This window comes from Triturus cristatus, chromosome 10 (genome assembly GCF_964204655.1).
Source record: "Triturus cristatus chromosome 10, aTriCri1.1, whole genome shotgun sequence".
NCBI classification, from domain to species: domain Eukaryota; kingdom Metazoa; phylum Chordata; class Amphibia; order Caudata; family Salamandridae; genus Triturus; species Triturus cristatus.
In genome coordinates, this window is record NC_140593.1 from 417126615 (window position 1) to 417152975 (window position 26361).

Below are 26361 nucleotides of genomic sequence, written 5' to 3' on the forward strand. Positions count from 1 at the left end.
AACAGCAATAGCCAGACAGGGGGTGCAATCAGATTCTAGGATTCTTAAAGCTTCCTTATAGCTGCGTGTTCCCAAATTTAAACATACTGGCTTTATCCACCTAAGGCGGGGGGCAGTATATAGCGGACACACAAACAACAAGTGACCTACATCCTCAATCAAATCTAGACAATGATGACATTTATCATCCTGAGAGGGTGACCATTTATGGGTAAAAGCTTTTACAGGGAGAGAGCCAATTCTGAACTGGAAATACAGTTTCCTGTCCATGGGCCTCTCTATGATATCCCAGAATGCCTCACAAGATGGTAAAAATTTGATATCAAGGAAGCGGCCAGTCAAGTTAGAGTCTTGGCCAGCACGAGAGGCGGATGTCAGGGTCATATCCCAGTACAATTTCTTGAGGATTGTCTTTGATGGAATACTTGAACCGTTTAGATCATTCCATAAGTGCCCTAGCTCCAGTTTTATAAGCAAATTCTTAATTTCTTTGAGCCAAGAGATGGAATGAAAACAGTCAGCCCTAATAATGTCTTTCAGGGCAATAGCGTAGTGTGCAAGTTCTGGCGTTGTCATGATCCGCCGCCAATACAAAAGTGGACGTAGTTGCGCCAGATCTTCAATTTTTTTCCTCCCTAGATCATATTTTAATGGGATCATTGGGGTGCTTTGGGGAACACCTGTTAGGCTACGTAGGAACTTATTTTCAGCCAGCCTTAAGGAATTTAGGTTGGCAAAGCCCCATAGTTCTGAGCCATACAGCGATGCACTAATGACTTTCATATTGTAAATTTCCAGGGCAGGCCTAATTGGCTTTGTCAATGAAGATTTGTGCTTAGAAATAATTGCACCTGCTAGCTGGTGGAACTTTAAGACAGTCATGTCAATGTGATTTGACCATTTCATATTGTTCTGGAGGGATATTCCTAAATATGTGAAAGCCTCAACCTGCTCCAGTGGAATACCATTAAATTTTATCACTCCTCTAAAATTTTGTCGCTGGTTTAGACACATAATTTTAGTTTTGGAGGTATTTATCTCGAGGCCCCGTTCTTGGCAGAAATCAGCAAATAGGTTTAGCGCTTTCTGTAATCCGCTTGGAGTTCGCGAAACCAACAGCGTGTCGTCCGCGAACATGAGAACAGGCACTCTGGATCCTGCCAGTATAGGGGCATCCGTGGGGGAACAGCCAAGGTGGTCAACTATCCCATTAATGTACAAGGAAAACAACGTGGGCGCCAAGACGCATCCCTGTCGAACACCACGTTCGACAGGAAAAGGGTCAGTCACCTCCCCCTGGCTTCCCCATCTAATTTGTGCATAATTGTTCTGATGTAAGCGGACGAGTAAGGTTAGTAGTTCCGGGGCCATACCTGCTTGGGCGAGAACCCTCCAAAGTTTAGAGCGAGGCACCAGGTCGAAGGCTGATCTCAGGTCTATAAAGACCGCATAGAGGGTCCCTTTGGACAGCTTCACATTCCTCCAGTAAAGAGCTAGAAAGTAAAAAACTTGGTCAATAGAGCTGGTGCAAGGTCTAAACCCGGCTTGATATGGTGACAAAATATTATTGTCTTCAACCCAAGATTGTAACTTGTTTTGCACCAATCGACCTATTAGTTTTTGTGCTGAATCTATGAGACTAATAGGTCTATAATTACTTGGGAGGGATTTGTCCCCTTTTTTGAAGACCGGGATTATTTCCGCCCCTTTCCATGAAGAAGGAATGGGTGCACCCATGGCCACCGAATTGGCTAGCCATTGAAAATATTGGCACCAAGATGATCTGTCTGTTAAAAACACATCCGCAGGTATCCCATCCATTCCCGGTGCACGGCCCACTGTTATACTATCCAAAGCTAGGTTGACTTCTTTGATTGAAAACACCTGTGTTTGGAAATAGATGGTAGGGGGAAGTGGATGCTCTCCTACGGATGGGGCAGAAGCGTACTGTGGTTTAAAAAAGTCTACCCATTGGTTTTTTGCCACATTGTTTTGAGGGGAAGGTGCAGACCCACCTCTGTCCCACTTTACTGTAGCCCAGAATCGTTTTTGGTCTTTGGCCAAGCATGCATATTTCAAATCCTGCCACTGTTTCTCATCCCAGTCCTTCTTAGCTACTAGCTGGACTTGTCTATATAACTTCCTGGCTGACCTCACATCTTCTGCAACTCTTGATCTCAGAGCAACACTCTTAAGTTCTTACGAGCTATTTTACAGGATTTGTTGAACCATCCCTCCTCTGGTGGGCATCCCTTGATAGATTTTCCACTACTGGGGGGCTTCATAAAGAACCCTTGGAGTTTAGTAAAAAAGATGTTATGGGCCTCGAGCATAGTTAGATGGAAATTGGAATTGGTTGATTTGGAACCTAAATTAGCCACCTCACAGATGGTCGCTTTCTTAAGGTCATCCAAGTTTTCCAACTTCTCTATAAATCTATCCCATTTAACATGTCGCATGTTGTTCGATACGACAATGTCCAGGGTTATTTCCCCCCCCCGGTTTTGGATTCTCTAGTGGTGTTTGATAAATATAATTCTAAACACAGGGGATTATGGTCACTTTCGTCCCGTGGGATTATGGACATTTCATTCAGACTGTTCCAAGCTCTGACATCCACCAGAAAATAATCAATCCGACTGGCAGATCTGCCGTTGTCAAATGTGCTTGCACCCTGACGATCTGGTTTAGTGCGCCCATTAGCAGCTCTAAGCCCTCTTTCTAGACAAAGAGCTTTGAGTTGAATGGCTGCAGCGGACCATCTCTTGACTGGGGGGAGGTCCAGCTGGGGAATACCCCACCTATTGTCCTCTTCCACAGCAAGAAATTGGTCCTCCGGGCCAAGAGGCTCAAAGGTTGTATTGAAGTCTCTTCCTACAATTTTTATCATTTCAGGGGGGAGCACTGCAAGCTGGTGGTCCAAAACATTTATCACATCAGACGAAGTACCCCCAACCATCCCTCGAGCATAAGTGTTGAAAATAGCCATACTCTGATTGCTGGGCCAATTGAGGATTAAAGACAAAATATCTATGGATGGAAGATTGGGTTGGGTGATTTTACAACATAGTGACTGACGTACCCATATTATTAAACCACCCAATGGTCGGCCTTTTGCTTTTTTGGTAGCAGGTATATAAAAATTGAGAAATCCAGGGCGAAAGACTGGGACCAGAGACCATGATTCTTGGAGTAAAATAATGTCAAATTGGTCAACAAAACTGCTCCATACGCCAGAATGTAGCTTATTATTTATACCTGCAAGATTCCAGGATAGGATAGTCAAACCTGAATCAGTTGCAGGAGGGTAAGAGAGGTGTTTAGTCAATAATCCTTGGGTCTCACCAGTTACCCTGCCCTGGCAGTCAATAGTAGAGCTTAAAATACCTAGTGCGACATTTGCCAATGGATCAAGTGCTAAAGGGTCAGGAACGTTGTTAGTCAATAAACCCTGTGTCTCACCAGTTGTCCTGCCCAGGCAATCAATAGTAGAACTTAAAATACCTGGTACAACATTTACCAATGGATCAAGTGCTAAGCTCACCCCTCCAAAATTATTAGGGAGTTTGGGCCCCAATGGTTCAATACCATCAACCTGGATTTCTTGATAGTTCCCTATTGCCTCAGTATCTCTGGGGCTAACAAAAGTTGTAAGGATGGCCACAGTTTTGGGCAATGCTAAGTTCATATTCACCAGATTAGTTCCATCTTCAAGTCAATCGCATGCATTTAAGTCAGATAACACCTCAAACCTATTTTCTAGGCTAATGTTCCAATTGCTAGTGGAAGCACTCCTACCCCCTTTGCTTAGAGACGGTGTCCACCCTAGTCTCGATAATACTTTGTGTATCTCGGTTTCTCTTATAATAAAAGTATTTGAGAGTTAGCGGGATGATAACACCTTGTCTTCGCTGCGGGGGGTTTATATTAGCCAAAACATTTGGGAGGACTTCAGGATTAGAAAAATTTAGGACCACACAATCACCTTTGAATTTTTTTGGATGGTGCCCTAGCCATTGGACCCTTCTAGCCATAATAATTTCCCCGGCTAGTTTCTGCTCACCCCATGGAGACATCTTCATGTTATTCACCAACCAGTACAAAGATTTACTGATCAAAGAAGATGTAGTTTCTGTTTTATCAACTGTCAAAGCAGGGACATTGGCAAGAACCAATGTAAGGGGTTCAGCCTCGGAGATACATTGAAATTGGTCACTTGCCAGTGTTGGAGCTTTAGGGGTATCTATGCTTGCCTTCGGGAGATTTTTATTGATTCCAGGTTGCTGGATTGGGATGTTCACTTTCTCATTTGCTACGATTCTTTGTCCTCCATTTGGGGGCACCCCATTTATAAATACGTACATTTGGGGATATTGGTATTATTCTAGTGACTTCATCCACAGGACTATTTATTATAGCGTTCAACCTAGCTACCTCTGCCATAAGATGATCAATTTTGGCTACCAATGGGGTTATGATACCTCCTATTTTAGTATCAATCATGTCTATTATCTTCTCAGAGAGCTCAATCTCGGGATTTTTGTTAGAAACTGACCCTGATGCATCTTCTTTATTAGCGCTTTTGTTCACAATGGTAGCCCTTTTCCTCCCTAGACGAGTCCCATTATTTTTAAACTGGGATTTTCTACATGCTCTAACTAACCTGCTTCTCAAGGGAAGAGCGGGAGACTGCGGGTCAGCCCCTACATCAGCCTCATCTATGTCTAAGGCGGAATTTAATGGCGAGTTAGGAGCTAAAGGTGCGCAAGAATCAGGAATGTCACTATCCACAATCATTAGGTCAGAGGACATGCTACTTGTAGCCTGTAAAGGAGAATCCAACGGTAACCCAGACAAAGGAATCAACGGTGGAGAGTTAGGAGAACATGTTAGCCCCAGTGATGTCCTCCTGTCGTTGTTGATTTTACTAACAATCTGGACCAAGTAGTTGTCCATGGTATTTGTCATTGGAGGATTCCTTGTTTTAGACATTATATCCATGTGCTATAAAACTGGCTGCAGGTAGATCTGGTGATAGTAACCCTAAGCAACAAATGAGTTCAGCAGTAACAGTACCTGTGGTGTAGCAGTCCCAGGGGAGGTGGCTTATAGGCACAGACGACAATGTGGCCCGTCCCGGCCTCGCTCGACCTCGGACGGCCTCAGACGGTCCCGCCCTTGTCCCGGGCTTCTCCCGGCGCCGACCCGCGCGCGATCCCGCGTCGCGGGGGCTCCCGGTTAATTTATGCGCCTGCGAGCGCGATGCGGATGACGTAGGCGGGTTTCCCCCGCAAGGGTTGATGGGAACTGTGGTCCCACTGCACACTGCGGCCGCGAAGATTTGAACTGCGGCAGCGGCAGGGAAACACCGGAGCACGCTGGCGTGGGCGTCCTTGGATACTGCTGCAGGTTCAACCAGGGCACAGGTAGGATTAAATGTCCGCTACAGGCAAGAGCACACCCGCTCTGCCGGGGCTCCCGGTTAATTTATGCGCCTGCGAGCGCGATGCGGATGACGTAGGCGGGTTTCCCCCGCAAGGGTTGATGGGAACTGTGGTCCCACTGCACACTGCGGCCGCGAAGATTTGAACTGCGGCAGCGGCAGGGAAACACCGGAGCACGCTGGCGTGGGCGTCCTTGGATACTGCTGCAGGTTCAACCAGGGCACAGGTAGGATTAAATGTCCGCTACAGGCAAGAGCTATCCTTGGTTGTAACAGGAGAACTTTGGCAGGGCCCTGCCAACGTACCATATTAGCAGTGATGTACTTTGCATTGTTTATCCCCCTCCCCTTTCCCCCTTTTTCGGGTTTCTGTCTTTTTTGTATGTTCAATTTATATTCAATAAACAGATTTGAAAATAAAAGAGCACTATTACACTATATTGATTGAACAAAAGATTTTTACAAAGCAACTTGTTGCATTTGCTCCACCTCAAAAAGGAAATCCTATCTCTAAATCCATTATTTCTAGGTGGATTTTCAAATGTATCCAAACTTGCCCTATTAAAGCTAAAATGACTTTAGCTATACCTCCTAGAGTGCACTCTACTCGCAAAGTAGGAGCATCTATGGCCTTTTTAGGTAACATTCCCAGAGCTGACATATAAAAGCAGCTACATTGTCTACACCACACACATTTACCAAACAATATTGTGTGGATGTCTTAGCACGTCAATAAGCTAATGTAGGACAAGCAGTGCTAAAAACACTTTTTCAAATAACTAACACCCACTGGCTAGCCACCACTTTGGGAGAATACTGCTATACAATCCATGCAAAGCAGGTGTATCAACAGCACACATGCCTCGAACGGATTATGTTACTAAACCTGTAAGCATCTGTTCTTGGCATGTAGAGCTGCAGATTCACATGCCCCTCCCTCCTCCCCGGACACATTGAAATGAAAATTGGTTTTTGTAGAGCGCGTGTTTGCCTTGGCGTCTTAGCGCTTACTGCCATTACATCCAGATCAGAGAAACTTATGATTTTGTGGGGATACATGTAAATAGCCACGTTTTTAGTCCCTTTCTAAACTGTAGTAGATCACTTTGCATTCCAAGATGCAACGGCATAGTGTTCCAGAATTTAGGAGCCAGGTGCCGAAAACTTCTGTCACCCCACTTCAAAGTCCTTACTTTTGACACCACAAGCAGGTGGGCTGACACAGAACGTAGACTTCTCAGAGGGGTATACTGTTTGCAGTATTGACCGATCTGCGACGGTCCTAGCCTGTGCAAGCTCTTATGTAATATGCACATTGATTTAAATTGGATCCTCGCGGATATGGGTAACCAATGTAGTTGTTCACAAGTAATTTGGCTAATCTGGCTAAATTTAGGTAAATCCAATAACAGCCGGGCTGTCACATTCTGCAGGGTCTGGAGTTTTTGGATTACACTTTTTTTTGCTCCAATATAGAGTGAGTTACAATAGTCAGTTTTTGACAGGATCAATGCCGTTACAACCATTTTCCTCAAAGGCATAGGAATAAAAGGGAGGATTTTCCTAAGGATTTTAATGATGTAAAAACAGGAGGAGGTGATACTATTTACCTGGTCAGTTAGGGAGAGCTGGTCATCGATAAGAATTCCAAGGTTTTTTACCTTCTTTCCTGGCTGAGGGCAAAGTCCTGCTGCTTCAGGCCACCAATTTGAATTCCAGAGAGACGGGTCTCCTCCAAACATAACTACCTCCGTCTTCCCTGTATTCAATTTTAGGCAATTATTCTGCATCCAGCAGATGATCTGACTCATGCATAGCTTAAAACGCTCGGCCACAGTCTCTGGATTTGTGGCTAAAGAGATGATAATTTGTGTGTCATCTGCATAGCAAATGGCCTTGAAACCATGGGAGCGAATAAGTTTGGCCAGAGGGGAAACGTATATGTTAAATAGGGTAGGTGAGAGTGCCGATCCCTGAGGCACTCCACACAGCATTACAAAGTGAGAAGATGTGTGCTCATCCAGTACCACAGCTTGCTTCCTATTTTTCAAATAGGAACGCAGAATATCTGCGGCTTTATCTTTTATCCCTATATCCGCCAAACGCTGAAGGAGAATATGATGATCCACCGTATCAAACGCGGCGGATAAATCAAGCATTACCAATATAGCCTTTCCACCCTGATCTAGTTGTAGTCGTAGGCTTTCAGTAGCTGCAATTAATGCAGACTCAGTGCTGTGGTGTGGCCTGAAGCCATGTTGCGCTTTATCTAGTTTATTATTATGTTCTATGTAGGACCGGAGTTCCTCATTTAACACCTTTTCTAGAACTTTGGAGGGAAATTGTAGAATAGCAATGGGACGATAGTTGGCCACTTTGAGAGGATCAAGAGTTGTTTTTTTTATAATAGGCCTAATCAGAGAATTTTTCCATTTTGCTGGGAAATACCCAGATGTGAGGATATTATTCAAAAGAGGTGTTAGAATTTTTGCTATTGTGTTAGGAACCATGTGGAGGACCATAACAGTACATGGATCCAGGGAGGAGCCCAATTTAATTTCGAGGATAGCTTTCTCAACTCTATCCTGTGTAAGGGAGGAGAAATTTCTTAACGAGACTTTGTCAGATTCATCCATCATGGACACGGCTTGCCTGATGTCATTGCCACCTATGGAGAATTCATCATAGACTTTGATCACTTTTTCATGAAAGAAATTAGCAAGTTTGTCACAAAATTGTTTAGTTGTCTTTACTGACTTTGCATTGCCGAAAGTGGCCAATTTTGTAACTGTCTTGCATCACTCCCCAGAAATATTTTTTGCAGCCATAATTTTCTCTGCAAAGAATCTAGATTTAGCCTCAAATATGGCCTCTTTGTATATTGTCAGTGCATCTATGTAGCACATCTTATCGATCTCTGAGTATTCCTTCCGCCAGAGTCGTTCTTTGGCTCGGCAGATTCTCTTTAAATTTTTTAGGTCGGGATTATACCAAGGGGCTGAAATCCGCTTAGTAATTGCCCGTGTAAGAGTTTCCAAGCCTAGGTTTTGAACCGCTTGTTCAGTCCATTGGTAATAGAGTGTTACTGCTTGATCCAAGTCAGTGTCAGTCTCAAAAATCATTTTGGGTTTCTGTGAAAGCAGACTGGCTTCAAGATCTGGACTATTTATTTGTTTCCAGGCATACTCGATCCCTGTTTTCTTTGTCCCTACAGTTATGTCTTGGAGTCCTTTAATAGAGACTTCAAAAAAGACAGCACTGTGATCGGTCTAAGGTAGAGCTAGTGTTTTAATCAGTTTTGTCTGACGGTGGTTTGTGAAGATGCCATCTAGGGCATGATTTTCCGTGTGTGTATGGCAGGTGACAATTTGCTTCAGACCTAAACTAAAAAATCGATCCAATAGCTCCTTAGTATCTGTGTTATCTGATGCCTCCAGGTGAAAATTAAAATCACCCAGCACCGAAAAATTAGATTGTCCCATACATGATTCCATTACCCTCATAATGGCCTCAGTAAACGTGTTTCTAGGCCCAGGTGGCCTGTAAATTAGAAGTCCGTTGAAAACATCCGTATTTGAGGTCTTAAAACAGAAGAGAATTGCCTCCTCTTTAAGCTGAGGTATAGTGGAGAAGGTAGCTTTGAGGTGGGAACGATATACAATAGCCACCCCTCCCCCTCTGTGACCTATCCTGTCAATTCTAAATATGTTGTAGCCCAGGGGTATCGCCACGTTTAGATCCGGTTCGGACGCGCTATGGGTCCAAGTCTCAGTGAGAAACATTATATCCGGCATATGAAGATCTAAAAAATCTGCTAATTCATGGCTATGTTTAGGGAGGGATCTAACAGTTCGAGGCATGTGGGCTGCTGAATTCATATCTGTGCATAGATCGCCGCCTAGTGTTGGGTCCGGATGTTTGCACGTTGTTGTCCTGGAAGAGTCTTCGAAGTATCCTGAGATAGGTGACTCCTCCCCTGGACCACAGTGCGCATGGGCATCCTCTCCATCCTCAGATTGTTTTTTTCCGCCATTGGGTTCGGATGTGCTTCTCTTGACTCAAGTTAGGGAAAACTTTTTTTCAGGCCAAAAGGCGTTTAGTTCGCGTCGGTACTGTTCCCGATTGGTATCGACAGTTACTTGTTAGTTTACTGACTTCAAAAACAACTTTTTCGCATCATATCCGACCATCGACCCCACATCGACGATGGAATCGAGGACACCATTCAAGCGGTGTCCTGTTTGCAATGCGAAATATCCCCATGTCGACGTCCACCCGGTGTGCAACAAATGCCTTTCACCGGATCACGACGAATCCACATGTATGGCCTGTGCCCGATTCCGATCCAAAAAGACTCTCCGGAATCGACGAGCAGCGAGACTTGAAGCGCAGCAAGCTGCACCGGCCCCAACCAACATCTTCAGCGCCGAGGACGAAGATGTGGAAGGCGTGGAGAACCTACCCTCCAGCCCCGCTTCCGAACACGATTCCGGATCGGAAGACATCGAAGACCAACTCTTTCACAGGGAAGAAGCCGACACCGAGGTAGGAGACTACGATGAGGCCTTAGGGGCCGAAGAAAGTGGCTCCGGTGACGAGCAAGGCCTACCCGTACAGACGGAGGATATCCCAGTGCGTCAGTCTATGGCTCCGGTCGAGGGATCGCCTTCGGGCCTTACCCAAGACCTATCCCGCAGTTCTTCAGCCCCGCCCTCTGGCCCGGCCTCGGACATTCAGCGAAAGCCATTAGTACCCAAAACGACTGGTTTCCCTTCCTCGAAACCGAAACCGATAGTCGTATCGGTTCCACAGAAACCGAAACTGAAACTGACACTGGTCGGATCGAAGCCCACTACACCTTCGACGCCAGCCAAACCCGTCGGCACCGACCGCACCAAACGGGACTTCGGTGCCGAACTCGCAGCAGCCGACGCCGGCGCCGACACACGGAAAAAGGCCATCGGTACCGCCAAACCGCCTCGGCTCCCGGCACCGAAACAATCGGCTCCGGCCACGAAGGTCAAAATGGCCGCTGCGTCCCACACCACTTCGAAAGCAGCAGCAAAGGCCAAATCATCGACGCCGTCGACAGCTACTACCTCTCCTCGATGACCCCGTGGCCCCAAAGAAGTCCACGCCTGCCTCTACAGAACCGCTCGGCGCCAAAGAACCGTCGGCGTTCCAGGTGCGACAAGTTGCAGCGTCCTTGCAACGCATCAAAGAAAAGGCAGCCCTCCAGGACACGTCAGGCTCCGAGCCGAAAAAAGCTCAAAAAGCTTCTCCAGCAACACCCAACATCACTTTTGGCCTGCCGCCATCCACGGCGCCCAAACGGTTTGAAATCAGAACACGTGTCACCGAAACTAGGATCACACCTGCCGAACGCTCTCCTACGGAGACGTCACCGTCCCACATCATCGATGCCGCCACCGGCAGAATTATGCTCCACAAGCGGAGAATATCTTCCGAGCAAGCTTTGGACTCCTACCGGATCCCGCTAAAGAAAAAGCTGCCAGCGGATTCGGAACCAGTTCTTTACGAACGTCTCCATACCTCTTACCTAGATCCACAGCCCTTCTCTCCGACACCCTCCGAAACCGACGTTTTGGAGGACTACATGGGTGACGACGTCCCCTACCCCAGGGAGATGGACCCTGAAGGCCAACAGGACCCTGACCAGGCTTAGGATGACCCTGTAGACCCGGGTGCACCTATGGATACACAGGACACGCAGCTATATGGCGCGAAAACGTCTCCCACAGAGGACACTGCCGCATTCAACGCCCTCATTGAACGTGCTGCGGCCAATCATGGTGTGCAACTCCACTCTGACACAATCGAGGACGATTTTCTAATGGATACTTTCGTATCCTCAAAGGAATATCAAAACTCTACCCATGTTGAAAGGTGTCCTCAAACCAGCATAGGACATTTTCAAAGAACCCCCCAGGGCAAGAGTAATAAACCCCAGGATCGACAAGAAATATAGGTCGGCGCCTGGGGACCCTACGTACATTAGAGGCCAGTTGCCTCTGGATTCCATCGTAGTCGCTAATGCTCGCAAACGGGCGCACTCGCAGACAACTGGGGATGCTCCTCCCCCGGACAAAGAGTCCAAGGTGCTAGAGACCTCCGGCAAACGGGTTGCAGCCCAGGCAGCTAACATATGGCGTATTGCCAATACCCAGGCGCTCCTAGCTCGCTACGATCGCGCACACTATGACACATTAGAAACCCTACTCCAACATCTCCCTGACCAATACAAAGAGGGAGCAGAGATCCTCATCAGGGAGGGACAACTCCTCACGAACGCATCCATTAAGTGTGCACTGGATGCCGCAGATACAGCTGCCAGAGCAATAAACACCAGCGTCATGCTACGACGACACGCCTGGTTACGAATCTCCGGATTCAAACCTGAGGTTCAAAATAACATCCTCAATCAGCCGGTCAACCCCGACTACTTATTCGGACCAGAAGTTGACACCACCCTAGAAAAAATAAAAAAGGACACAGACACTGCAAAGTCCATGTGGGCTCTCCAAACGCAGACCTTTCGGAGTGGCTCCTTTCGTCGCCCCGGAAATAGAGGAGCAGGCAGAGGACAGGGGTCACAGCAAACCTACAACAAGGGCAACACACAAAGTACCTACGATAACACCCGGGGTGGGTATCGTGGCTCCAGCACAAAGGGCAGAGGACGCGGATACGGCAATACCAGGTCCTCCCCCAAGAACAAACAGTGACGCCCTCTCCCTTCCTCCCGACCACATAACACCTGTCGGGGGAAGGCTACAAAGGTTCCTGTCCACGTGGAACACCATCACCACGGACAGGTGGGTCAAAGATATCAAACACGGTTACTGCCTAGAATTAACCTCCACTCCACCCACAATACCGCCAAAACACCGTCCTCAGAGCACTTAGCGCTATTACAGCAGAAAGTGCTAAGTATGCTGGAAAAAGGCGCAATAGAGGTCGTACCCGTCCACGAGCAAGGTACGGGGGTGTACTCCCTGTACTTCTTAATACCAAAAAAAGGACGGGTCACTCAGACCTATACTAGACCTGAGACCCCTCAACCGCTACATTCTCTCAGAGCATTTCCACATGCTCACCCTACAACAAGTCCTCCCGCTGCTCAAACAGGGAGACTTCCTGGCCACGCTAGACCTCAAAGATGCGTATTTCCACATACCCATTCACCCCTCACACAGAAAATATCTCAGGTTCACTATTCAAGGGCAGCACTACCAATTCAAGGTTCTTCCCTTCGTCGTGACAACAGCACCCAGAGTTTTCACGAAGTGCCTAGCTACTGTGGCTGCACATCTACGGAGGCAACATATTCACGTCTACCCTTACCTGGACGACTGGCTTGTTCAGGCAAAGTCAGCCCAGCAATGTGCCAGCCACATGTCCCGCACCATTCACCTTCTTCACAGTCTGGGGTTCTCACTAAATTACCCAAAATCACATCTCCAACCCGCACACGTACAACAGTACCTAGGTGCGACCATAGACTCTCTGGCAGCCACAGCTCAGCCAAATTTAGTGAGGATCAACAGCATGCAAATGCTGATTTCCAAGTTCAAACCCCAACACTCCCTTCCTGCGCGAGTGTTCATGCAGTTGATAGGCATGATGGCCTCCTGCATTTTCATAGTCCCACACGCGAGACTACATATGCGCCCGCTTCAGGAGTGCTTAGCACGTCAATGGAATCAGGCTCACGGGCAACTAAAAGACCTAGTGTTGGTGAGCGGTCGGGCATACAACTCTCTGCATTGGAGGAATCCACAAAACCTTTGCAAGGGCCGACCGTTCCAAGAGCCTGTTCCACAACTAATACTGACAGCGGACGCGTCTCTCCAGGGATGGGGAGCTCATGTACTCAATTACACAGTGCAGGGACTATGGACAATACAACAAAAGAAGATGCACATCAACCTTCTAGAACTGATGGCAATCTTCCTGGCAATGAAAGCATTCAAAGTACACTTGTGCAACAAAGTCGTGTTGATCCGGACGGACAACATGACTGCCATGTACTACATACAGAAGCAGGGAGGAACACACTCTCCACAGTTGTCTCATCTGGCTCAGAGCATGTGGAAGTGGGCCATTCAGAGGAACATGTTCCTCATGGCGGAACACCTCCCCGGCAAGGACAACCAGATGGCGGATCTGCTCAGCAGACACAGCCACCAGATGCACGAGTGGGAGTTACACCCATCAGTACTCCAACCGTACTTCCAGCAGTGGGGTCATCCAGAGATAGACCTATTCGCCACAAGCGAAAACGCAAAATGCCAAAGCTTTGCCGCCAGGTTCCCACATCCGCAGTCGCAGGGCAATGCGATATGGATGAACTGGTCCGGCAGATTTGCGTACGCTTTTCCCCCAGCACCATTGATACCGCTGGTGGCACGCAAACTCAGACAACACTCACTAACACTCGTCCTGGTTGCTCCAACATGGGCACGCCAACCATGGTACACCACCTTTCTCGAACTTTCCGTGGTGCCGCATCAAAGACTGCGGATCAAACCCGCGCATTTGACGCAGAACCATGGAGAGATTCAGCACCCAGATCCGCAACAGCTGAACCTGGCAATCTGGCTCCTGAAGTCCTAGAGTTTGGCTACCTAAACCTGCCACCTGACTGTATGGACATCATTAAGGAAGCTAGAAGACCCACTACCAGAGCTTGCTATGCAGCCAAATGGAAAAGGTTCGTAATTTATTGCAATAACAATGACATTAACCCGCTAGACGCATCCATCCAAAACATAATTTGTTACCTCTTACACCTATACCGATGCAATCTGGCATACACCTCAATACGTGTCCATTTGACCGCAATATCAGCCTATCTCCAGAACAGGCAGCACCTCTCTTTATTCAGAGTGCCTGCCATCAAAGCATTCTTGGAAGGACTCAAACGAGTAATTCCTCCAAGCCACCCACCAGCTCCAATGTGGAACCTCAACTTGGTCCTCACACGCCTGATGGGTCCACCCTTCGAACCTCTACACTCATGCGAGATTCAATTCCTCACCTGGAAAGTAGCTTTCCTAGTAGCGATCACTTCTTTGAGGAGAGTTAGTGAACTCCAGGCACTAACCGTTCAAGAGCCATTCATACAGGTTCACGCCAACAGGGTCGTACTACGTACCAACCCCAAATTCATGCCCAAGGTGATATCGCAGTTCCACATGAATCAAACTATTGAACTGCCTGTTTTCTTTCAAAACCCACAAACTGTCGCAGAAAGAGCACTCCATACACTGGATGTAAAGAGAGCCCTCATGTACTATATAGACAGGACTAAAGTCTTTAGGAAAACAAAACAACTTTTCGTTGCCTTTGCCCCACACCACAAAGGTAACGCCATCTCCAAAGCAGGTATAGCCAGATGGATCGTTAAATGTATTCAAATTTGCTATCAAAAAGCTAAACGCACATTAACGATTCCCCCACGAGCCCACTCAACACGTAAGTTAGGGGCCTCCATGGCTTTCCTGGGAAACATTCCTTTGCATGATATATGTAGAGCAGCCACCTGGTCCACTACACATACATTTACCAAACACTATTGTGTAGATGTGCAATCAAAACAGCAGGCAGCTGTAGGACAGGCTGTTCTCAAAACTCTTTTTCAGACCGCTGCAGCTGGCACTGGTAGCCGCCGCTAATAGAGGGTACTGCTATATATTCTATGCACAGATATGAATTCAGCAGCCCACATGCCTCGAACTGAATATGCTACTTACCAGTATGCATCTGTTCTTGGCATGTAGGGCTGCTGACATTCATATCGCCCACCCTCCTCCCCGGCGCCTGTAGCAGCTGCAGCTCTCAGAATTACTGTAAGCATGGTCATCACTTTCTGTATCTACTCCATCACTGCCACAATGGCGAAAAACAATCTGAGGATGGAGAGGATGCCCATGCGCACTGTGGTCCGGGGGAGGAGTCACCTATCTCAGGATACTTCGAAGACTCTTCCAGGACAACAACGTGCAAACATCTGGACCCAACACTAGGCAGCGATCTATGCACAGATGTGAATGTCAGCAGCCCTACATGCCAAGAACAGATGCATACTGGTAAGTAGCATATTCATTCAGAAGGACAGCCATCAGGGTACGCTCATTACCTAGATGTTTGCCGGACCGAAAGTGACCCACCTCATTCTGCAGATGGGGGGTGTGATATCCGTTTCTCAGGTCAAAATGACATACTGGACAGCTAACATCCTGGAACCCATTGTTAGGATAAATAGTACAGCATTTCTCATTATTAACATTATTCCAGATTTCCAGTAGCGTTTCGATATCCTATTTAATACAGGCATGTTGGCCAGGGGGGGTGGCGCACGGCGCAGGCCTGGCGCAGGCGGGCTTGCCTTTGGCGCGCCCGCTGCGCTCGTCCGCTGCGCTGTCGCGAGAGCATGCCTTTTATGGTGGCGTCAGGCAGGCAGCACAACCACTAGAGTGCTGACCCCGATCCAAAATGGCGGCCCGTTAACAAAGCGCGGGACCGTCCCAGCCCTCTAGATTACGTGGAGGTAGCAGGAAGGTAAATAAACCAGGTTTCCACTGTGCCTCCTTAAAGTGCAATAGTGCGTTCAAAATGGCCAGCACAATTTACATGTTAAAACTTTTCATTCAGTTCTTAAAGTGCAGAAATATTTGGTGGTTGCAAATCTTATTATTCACATTACATACGCATGGACATCTCTGTGTTACTTACTTACTCCATTCTCACCCTCTTCGGGGAAAACAATCTAACAATGGAGTCGATGCCCATGCGTACTATCACTGAAAGGAGGAGTCGCCTTACCTTGTGACCGGAAAAGACTTCTTTGAAAAAAAACAACTTGCAAACACCCGGACTCAACACTAGATGGCAGGCGTATGCAAGGCATGTGAATCTACAGCTCTACATGCCAAGAACAGATGCTTACATGGTAGGTAACATAATCCTTTTAGTTTCTGTACTTTATAGAGCTATCAAAAACTGTGTTGTATGTTATCTAATTGTGATGCATTCACAATAAGCACCAAAACTTTGTCAAAGGCAAATTGTGGTCTTTATTTCATTGTTAATCATAATATCCACATATGGCTGGAGCAAAGTCCTAGTCTTTGTCTCTTTTCCCCTGGTATTATAACCCTTCAGACCCAAGTTAATTTCTTCACACTTGTAATATGCAAGGATCCTTAGGTCTTTCTTTTCTTTACATGCCTTCCTACAGAAATTACAACAACCAGTCCACAAACTTTTGTTTCACAGTATTTCCTGGTTTCTCTTGCTCCCACACAAGCTAGGATATTTCCTGGGTGCACGATCCTAGAAAAAAGAATGTGGTGAGTTAGTAGAAGTCCGGATAGTCAGCCCATGTCCATTCTGACTGGGGAAAGCCCTCCTTATACGGGCAAATGATCGCTCCCCTTTCAACCTTCTCCCTGTTCCATGTATGCTGATTGACCAGATTGGTGTTTGCCCCACCCTGGTTCCTCCCCTCCTTGAGAGATCACATTTATTTTCCCCTGCCATGCTCCTAATGGCTAGAGAATGATGTCCCCACTGCAAACGACTGGATTCAAGCTGCCACTGTAGAACACATGTTGGTCACAGATCCGCACTGAGGCAATCTTTGGTTCCTGGGCTTGGGACACTACTCTTAGATGGTGTGGTAAGTGTACCCTCACACGTCCACCTGTTCCACTTATGCTGATTGGCCAGATTAGTGTTCGCCCCACCCTAGTTGCTCCCGTCCTCTGGATATTCCCTCTATTTTCCCTTTCCCTGCTACCTACAGTTCCTGTCCTCAGCAGCAGAACCCTAGTGTTCCCAGGATGCCCTGCTTGCAGGTGGTCTGTTCTGTTTCCTCAGCGTGCTTCTTTCCAGAACATTAGGTACCTAAAAACTGCCATTTTACCATCCACCTAAAAATTGGTGTGCCAGTAAAAATTTGCTGGTCGGGCAGGTCTCTTGCTTTACACTGGAGATTTCCTCTTCATAGTGGATCAGCAGGAGAATGAGTCATGGGAACAAAAGACATTTGTGACTAGTTCCTTAAGGCTTTATGGTGGTGACCTCTCCACCCAACCAAAGCCACCTTACTATCCACAGAGGTCATCGGGCAACACAGTCCTTAAACAGGTTTATGTGGACTACTTAGCTTGCATAAGATCTTGTCTGACAAACACTTATAGAGATCGGGTACTTAAGTTCACCTCTCTGTATTATGATTGTTGAATCATGATATATTGTTCTCCAGTTTTGAATCTTGGCTGTGTTCCTGTAATTCAACGACTGACTGCTGAAGGTGTGCTCGCCACAGTCGTCATGGACCACCACTGGATTATGGCAATCCATTTGACATGGTTGGGTTTCACCATATAATAGCAGATATCCCTATCTGGTTCCCTTTTTGAGGCTTCTATTTATTGGGGCAATCCTGGATACTGTGGAATTCATGGCTTTACTTCTTCTGCAGCAAGTCCAGGACATGTGGACTACAATGCCAATGTTTCAGGATTGCTCCTGGATCCAGATAAGGATGACTCTGAGGGTTTGTTGACCTTTTTACCTTTGTGCATCCTCCTTATCAAACAAGTTAGGTGGCACATGTGAGCCATACAGTGGAATGGGAAGTCCTGTGGGCTCAGCATCATTGCTGCCTTTCCAAGGCCATCCGTAGCCTAGAGAAAGCAGCGTAAGATCTGTAGTGGTGGCTGACAACCCACTTATGTCCTGCAGTTGGCCACTCCCCTCCCCACCCAGAGCTAATAGCGGTGATTGACACTTCACTGCTGGGGGACGAGGGGGGTCATTTTGTATTGTAATTGCATTTATATAGCGCTTACTACCCCTGACGAGGTGTTGAAGCGCCTTTTCAGCGAGTAGCGCGCTCCTCCGGAACCCATAAAAGATTAGTGGTGAATTGGTCTAGTGAAAAACAAAAGTAATTTGAGTGGTGGATATGTTAGTTATTTGGATAGAGAAGGATAGTGGAGGGATAGAAGAGGGGAAAAGGTTTGCATTTATAAAGCGCTTACTTCCCCTGTGCTGAAGCGCTCTTTCAGCAAGTAGCACGCTACTTCGGAACCCTTAAAGGATTAGTGGTGAATTAGTATACTGAAATATGAAATTAATTTGTGTGGTGGACATGTTAGTCTGTTATTTGAATTGAAAAGGATAGTGGAGGGATGTTTTGGAGCTCATAGCAGTAGGAGGCTTGGGATGAGTAAAAGGGAGGTGGAGGGAGAAGATTCAGAGGGAAGGGTTTAGAAAGGCTTGTTTTTGGGGTTCGGAATAGTAAAAGGTATGAGATGATGCAAGGAGGGGTAGAGTAGGGAAGAGTCTAGAAAGGGTTATTTTGGGGATCATAGCAGTGGTATGGGGTTTGGAATGACAGAGTGGAGGTATAGGATATATTGATAGAGGTATAGGGTGAGGAATAAGGGTAGTGCATTGGAAAGAGGTTTGAGATGAGCCGGAGAGTTGAGGTAGAGGATTTATTGAGAGGGATATAAGGTGAGAAATAGGGTGGTACATTGGATATGCTGAATTAGAAGGAAAGTAATAAATATATAGATCCAAAAGTACATGGAAGTTATATAGATGCATAAAGGAAGATAGAATATGTAGAATAAAGATGCATTAAATAAACTCCGGCTTTCAAGTGTTGTTGTACTTTGTTGTAAGATGGAGATGAGAGGGCTATTGCCTTCAATGCAGTGTGAACTCCTCAGTCTACTGGAGCTTTGACTTTCAACTGGTCCTGAAGGCCTTTCTGCTATCCATCAAGGAGAGACTGGTGAAAGTTCTGCTTGACAACACCACCACAGTGTGATCTTGCAATAGACCGGGCATAGTGGGATCTTGAATCCTGTGCCAAGGAGGCTTTGCACTTCTGCATGAGGCTGGTCGAGAACCACCTGGTGTGGTCCCTGAATGCCAGAATGGACAAACTGAGCAGTCGTCGCCTGATGGATCACAACTGGCCCTTATATCCAAATGTATTACAGGGTGTCTTCTGCCAGTGGGGGTGAGGGTCTGGCTAGGTCTTTTTGCCACAGTCTGGAATGTTCAGTGCTAACAATTTTGCATGTTAGAGTTTCTGCAAGAACACTTATTAAATGTTGCAATCCGGCTGGACTGGAACAAGGGACTCTTATTATGCTTTCCTGACAAATTTCACCCCTGTGGCTGTGTTTGAGCAATATTAAGAATGACTGGGCCAAAGTTATCCTGGTGGCCCTGGTTTGGCCTAGGAGAGTGTGGTACCTGGAACTGCTGGTCATGAGCATCTGTCCTGTGATCAGGCTGCTACTTCGAGAAGACCTCTTCTCTCCGCAAAAGAGCAAGACCACCATGTGAGTGAACTACAGGCACTCTCAGTGCTACTGCCCTGCTCCATTTTTTTCCCAGACATATAGGTGCTGAGGACTTGGTGTCTACTTCCCTAAAGTCATCACTTCCTTCCACCTTGAGCAATCCATCACTTTACCAGTGTTCTTTGCTCCCCCTCAGCCTTCGACAGAGGAGAGGCTACGTCAGTTAGACCGCAAAAGTACTTTAAGCTTTTACATGTATCATACCAAGGACCTTCGAGTGGACAGTCAGTGTTTGTGGGTTCTTTCTAAAGCTAACAACTGGAAAGCTGTTGAAAAGAGGTCCCTGTGGAGGCAGATAATCTGTTGCATTAAGATGCAATGGCAATGAAATACCCCCTGGAAGGTCTAAGAGCTCATTCTACCAGGGTTAAGGCTGATACTACTACGTTGGCAAATAAGAGTGCTGGTCCTTAATATCTGCCAGACTGTGACTTGGACATTAATGCTTACATCCCTTGAAGCCAAGCCTGTCAGAATGGACTGATTCGCATATAGCTGGGTCCATACTGAGGTGGCATGGTGGCACAGCAACAACAAAATCATCTGGTCAAGCAATACAGGGCCAGGGCCAGAGGTAAGGCTGGGGATCCCTCCAAAAAGCCTCCTCCCCTTCCTCCCTTGCACTACCAGACAGCCAGATCTAGTTTGCTTCCCCAAACTCCTTCAAAGGCAGTAGTAGGTCCGATGTCCTCCCTTCTTCTGGCTTGGTAGAAAATTACTTCGAACTAGAGGGTCCTTCGTATCCTAGAAAGGTTACATCTTTCCACTACTTCAGGCTCTACCCCACATCCTGTCTTTCTCCCTTTCCCCGAACCACATCTCCATCGTTCAACAAGAAGTGGCAGCACTACTGTGTCAAATCCTGGACCTCAAGGCCTGGAATTACTTCCTCTGCAAGGAATAATTTGGAAATTAGAACAAAAACATGCTTTTAGCATAAATCAATTACCAAAAACGTTAATACACATGTTGCCATGCAGTGGCTTACCTTTTGTCTCACACTAGCAGGTCACCTTTCAGTTGCTGATTATGTAATTAGGTGTTAAACGGATACTAATGAGGTGAAATCTTCGACCACACAATGGTAGCATGTGTTAAAATGACAGTACATTGAAGTAATACTGTGCTTCTTTACGCCACATTTTTTGCCTGTTCTTGTTGCTTAAAGGAAACTCTTTTTATGTTGCTGTTACCCCCTCCTCTCCCCCCCCCCCACACACACAAACACATACACACTTTTTGCCAGTTTTTTGGTGCAATTTTGACTGAAGTGTACCGGGTCCCTGCTAACCAGGTTTCCAGTACCAGTGTTCTCTCACTAAAAATGTACATTTGATTCCCCAATTGGCAAAACCTTTAGCACCCTCTGTAGGTCCATAGTAAATGGTACCCCTGGTACCTAGGACCTGTGATACTAAAGAGGACCTCTAAGGGCAGCAGCATGAACTGTGCCACCCTAAGGGACCCCTCACCAAGCACATGCAAGGCTGCTATTACAGGCAGCGTGTCTTGGTGCAGACAAAAGTCTGTGTGTTATGTCCCCTACCACTGCATATGATACCTGTAAGTAACCCCTAAAGCAGACCTGACAACGCTAAAGTAGGGGTCTAAGTACACCTGAGGGCATACCTGCATGAGCAGATATGCCCCTGTGCTGGTCATTTCCATTACTACCAGTGTAAGTGACCAGGGACGCCAACAAGTTCCCCAGCTACATGATGATTTCACTGAAAACATGGATGTTTGGTATCAAACAACCAGTATTGGTAAACCCACACTGATGCCAGTGTTGGGTTTACCAATACTTGCACCCAGAGGGCACCTCAGAGGTGCCCCTGAAAACTTACCAGCCTCTGGTGTGCGTGCTGACTGGTTTCTGCCAGCCTACTACCCAAGACCCTATTCTGACATCCTAGGGTGAGAGCCTTTCCTCTTAGGAGCCCCAGAACAAAAGCCTGTGCGGGACGAGGGTGTAATGCCCCCTTCCCCAGCATGACCTGCTGATTAGCCTCAAGCCCCCTCGTCCAGAGCCCTCTTGGCACCTGCACTGTTGGGACAATTAGCTGATCAGGTAAGTGTACCACCTACAGGCTAGTACCACCCCTAAGGTGGGCTACTGTGAGGTGGACACGTTTTTCAGATGTAGCTGTCTTCGTGATGGCATACTTAGGAATTCTGGGACAGGGTTATGCCCACTTCCTACAGGAAGTGGTCATATAGGGGGCGTAGTGACCCCAAGGGTCAGAAGCCCATTGGCTACTACTCTATACTCCCCTAATGCTCCTACAGTCCGTATTTAAGGGCGTCCCTGACACCAGATATCCAGATCCTGACGACCTATGAAGGAGGACACTGAAGAACCGTGAAAGCAGAAGACTGCCCGCCTGTCTGCTGTTTCTTGTCGAAATTGTGCCAAAGACATATCATCCTGCAGCTGTTGTGCTTCCAAAATCTGGGAGGACTTACTGCCTTTAATAAAGGTCAAGATGTCCTGAGAACAGCGAACCTGTTCAGAAGGAACACTAAAGAAAAGACTCTGAGGCCTCCAGAACCGCCAAAACCCAACACCTGAAGCAACCACTGCACCGTCTCCTCCGGCCCTAGTTGAAGTGGGCCAACTGTGCCAACAAGGTGCCCCAGCCCTCCAGAGCCAACCATGGTTTCCCACCTCCTGGACTCACCGACGTCGCCTGCTATCCCCTTCTACTGGGACTGCTGCGGTGAGTAAAACCTCAACGCCCAAAGACACCTCTGCACCTGTCGCCCCTGGGCCTTACAGAAGAGGACCAAAGGAGCCTCCCCATCTCGCCACCCATCCAGAGCATCGCAAAGCATGAGCACACTTGCTGATTTAGCCCGTCGGGCTTCCTAGCCAGAGCCTGCAGCCTTTCTTCACAGTGACCAAACCGCATTGTAATGCATTGGGCTCCCAACGATGTTTTGCACCCTGCACCTGTCTGCCCTCGTGGTGGTGTGGTGGTGTATTGCTGTTGCTGCCTTGGACCTTGCCTACCACTCACCTTAACTCGTGGAGATTTGTCCTGTAAGTCGATGTACTGTACCTGTTTGCAAAACTTTTTCTTCCTTCCATAGGATAATATTGCTGAACTCAAAAAATACACTGTCCACTTTTTGAACTGAAAATAATTTTATATTTATAAACGTACTTACCTGAACAATTGTTCTCTGATGCCTAAACCTATATAAAGATACTTGCTATTTTTATACATTTGTGGGGATCTCCTTCTTGAGTCATGTAGTCATTTATTGATCATTGTGTGTATTTGCAAATGTCTTGCTGTGTGTATTTGCAAATGTCTGTGTTAAACCTAAGGTTACTCAACCACACTACCCCCTAACGTAGCACTTTCGATTGCATAGCAAGCCCTGTCCACTCATAAGAAACCCCTGAACTCTTTACATGGTATATCAGATTTTTGATATATCACATAAAGAGCCAGCTTCCTACGTGGACAAATTTAGTCAACTACTCTGCATACTTTGGTCCTCCTCTGCCACATAATTCCAGTGGCCCTAGTGAATGAATATATTACCAACATTTAAATATTTGGACAATAAACACTAAGTTACTAATGATAGTAAATTTACCTGCGAGGAAATGACTCCGAGTGGAAGGCCTGTGATGTAATCACTCCTGATGTAAAGCCATTGATGTAATGGTGGATACCGCATGTTATCATTTCAGCTCCCTGCATCGGAATGCATGAGGAACTAATTTGCAACTGAATAATACCGTGACTCATGATGCAATACAATATTTATCACACTGATGCCATTGTACACTGAAAGCAATCTTTATTTTTCTTTATTTTAGTCAAGACTGAAAACGCATGCCAGACTTATTGCTTTGCCAGTGCTTAGTTCCTTTTTGGCTGTATTTGGATCCTTCTGGCTATTGTTTCAGTTACGTAAAGTCGTTATGTACATTGAGCCCCAATAGCAAACCTTGTTGTCTCATTATAGTCTACCTAGAGCTGCACCCCCCCAGTGCCTTGAGACCCTCACGGGTGAATAGCGGATTTCGGCCAGCTCTCCTCGGAGTATCTTTTATTTTGTCAGCTTTCTAAGCAGTCTCTCGAGTCAAGACAGAATGTCCTTTCACCGCCTGTAGCTTCGTTCGACGCAATCTGACTCCACTTACTGGTTGAATGTTAACAGGCCTCGGCTGTCCCAGCTGCCTTGTTGGTGAAGAACTGACCGGGAACAAGTTTCTTTTAGTGCGCACGCTGTACATAGTGGAGTAGTCTAGTGTTCTGTCATGCTATGTTGTTTTGTTCAGATACTTCTGCTGCCTTCTTTGTCATGCTGTCATCAGAAACTTCCCGATATGCTAGCACGGTACTTGGATTGAGGTCAACGCCACACCGGGCAGTGGCAAAGTTTTACATATGCTACCAAAATGCAATTTTTTCCCTTCGATCCGACTGAAGGAATCCTGCAAGTTTGTTAGAAAAAGAAACTATTGGCACAGTTTACAGAATTAGTATGGTTTGTGAAGTCTCCTTTTTATAGAGGATTTTTGATTTCCTGGTGCTTGAAATGTAAATGCTGTCTTTTGTGTTGATTTGCCAGGAACTCCCCTACTAGCACCACCAAGATATCAAGACTTTCCTTATTTCCACTTATAAATAAGTGTCTGCTTTTGTTTGCATCTCAGGTGAGATGCCCGTATACACTGAAATGTTATCGTAGCTTTCTTAGTGAAATCCTCCTCCTAACATTTCATTTATATTTTTTCTCTTACCAGGATTCATATGAACGAGCTCAAGCAATCTTGAAAACGCGCGCCAAGGAGCACAAAAACTTGGCGGAAGCATTGCTAACCTACGAGACTTTGGATGCCAAAGAAATCCAGATGATCCTTGAGGGGAAAAAACTGCAGCTGCGATGATATATGCCCGTATAGGGTTTCTGGTCCATAGAACTATGTCACTCTTGCAGTGCATTGTAAAGCGTTGTTTATGCAATGTATGTTCTTTCCCCTTCTATCCAAGTACACCCAAATGATGAACTCAAAATAGTTGTTACAATTCCATAGTTTTCCATTTATTTAAAAAAAAAAAAAACACGACTTCAGTAAGTGTCCAGGCAAAAAGAAATTTACACACAGGAAGAAATTCTCAGGACATTGCCCGTAGTGTCTTGTTGACCTCAGTAGCATCTTACATTTATGTGTAATTGTGGTAGTGGCTCTGGTGCTTCAGCTTGCTCAGAAGTGCTACCACTCCAGCATGTCTTCCTCAAAACATTTTTGCTTGAAATAAAATGCAGTCCAGTGTATCTCTTAAACTGAATCATATATGGTTTCAGTTAAAGGGAACCACCTTTGTTAAAAACAAAATGTAAAAAGATCTCTGTTGAGGAACTTGCTGGTAGCGCTTTTACACTAACTGAAGTTCTGGTCTGGAGAATGGATACTTTGAAGAATTAGGCCAACATGTTTGCCCAGCAGTCATTTCCTTAAGGCATAGGAGCCCCTCTCTACGTTGGGCATCTTCACCTCAGCTGTTCAAGACTTCTAGGTGGCTTCAGAAGCAAAGTGATACTTTCTCTTTGAAGATTTGCTTAGACCTGCCAGTACTCAGAAATGGTGGTTCGGCTGGAGTCATGTTGTGTAGGTTGTAGAGAGCGACCCTGCCTAATAGCCACAGCTGCTATCCAACTCTGTATGACCGTTTTCAAATTATTGTTTCTCCTAACTCTTAAACTTCGGCAATTTGAAAACAGATTGTGAGAGGTGTGGGGTGTGGTGATGACAGTTGGCTTTACAATTAAGTTCAACTTTAATTTTTTTTTAAATCACATTTTTTAATATAGCATTCTAGGCGAAAAAGTATAGCTGTATAGAGGAACTATCTCAGTGTAAGATCGCCTATCAACAAAGAATGTTATGGAAACTTGTGGAAAGTTGTCGACTTTTTACTCATTGTTTTTGATTTCTTGGTGGCTTCAGGTATCCTGACATGATCATGCAAAGGTGGTGTTAGATGCAAGGATTTAAGCAGCCTGTGAATATTTTGTTAGTATGTATGCATGTGTGTGTGAGCCCTTTACTCTTTCTGTCTGTATCTAGCAGTCTATCTGTCAGTGCCTCTGGTCCTGCATCGACCATTGCCATAGGACATATAAATCGCCAATGTACTCTTTATTGCTTTAATGCAAAGGATTGGAGATGTGGGGGGCGGGGGGGGGAGGCCTTAACTGTGGAAATAAAATGCGTTGTAACCCCCATAAAGGGAAGATCATTTTACTTATTTTTCATATATATTTTTAAAGAGCTGGTTAGTGAGTTGAGCAGTGTATCAGATCCCACCGGCCCTCCAATGTTCACCGAATGAGTGCTACTGCATACTTGAAAAGTTACAAACTGCTGCCTTTTGATGCATGTTCATGCTCTTCCCTACATCAGGCTGTAAAGCCTTTGTTACATGGCCACATTTATATATATATATATATATATATATATATATATATATATATATC

The 26361-nt window shown here is 46.2% G+C and overlaps 1 protein-coding gene across 1 annotated transcript in view; it reads left to right on the plus strand.

The window, feature by feature from the left end:
• Positions 1-26113, plus strand: part of YME1L1 (YME1 like 1 ATPase) — a 406402-nt gene extending 380289 nt beyond the window's left edge. The window contains exon 19 of the mRNA XM_085631755.1: positions 24626-26113. Coding sequence (XP_085487881.1) covers positions 24626-24769 — 144 coding nt within the window. The 3' untranslated portion in view covers positions 24770-26113. The remainder of the gene's footprint in view (positions 1-24625) is intronic.
• The last annotated feature ends 248 nt before the right edge of the window (positions 26114-26361 follow it).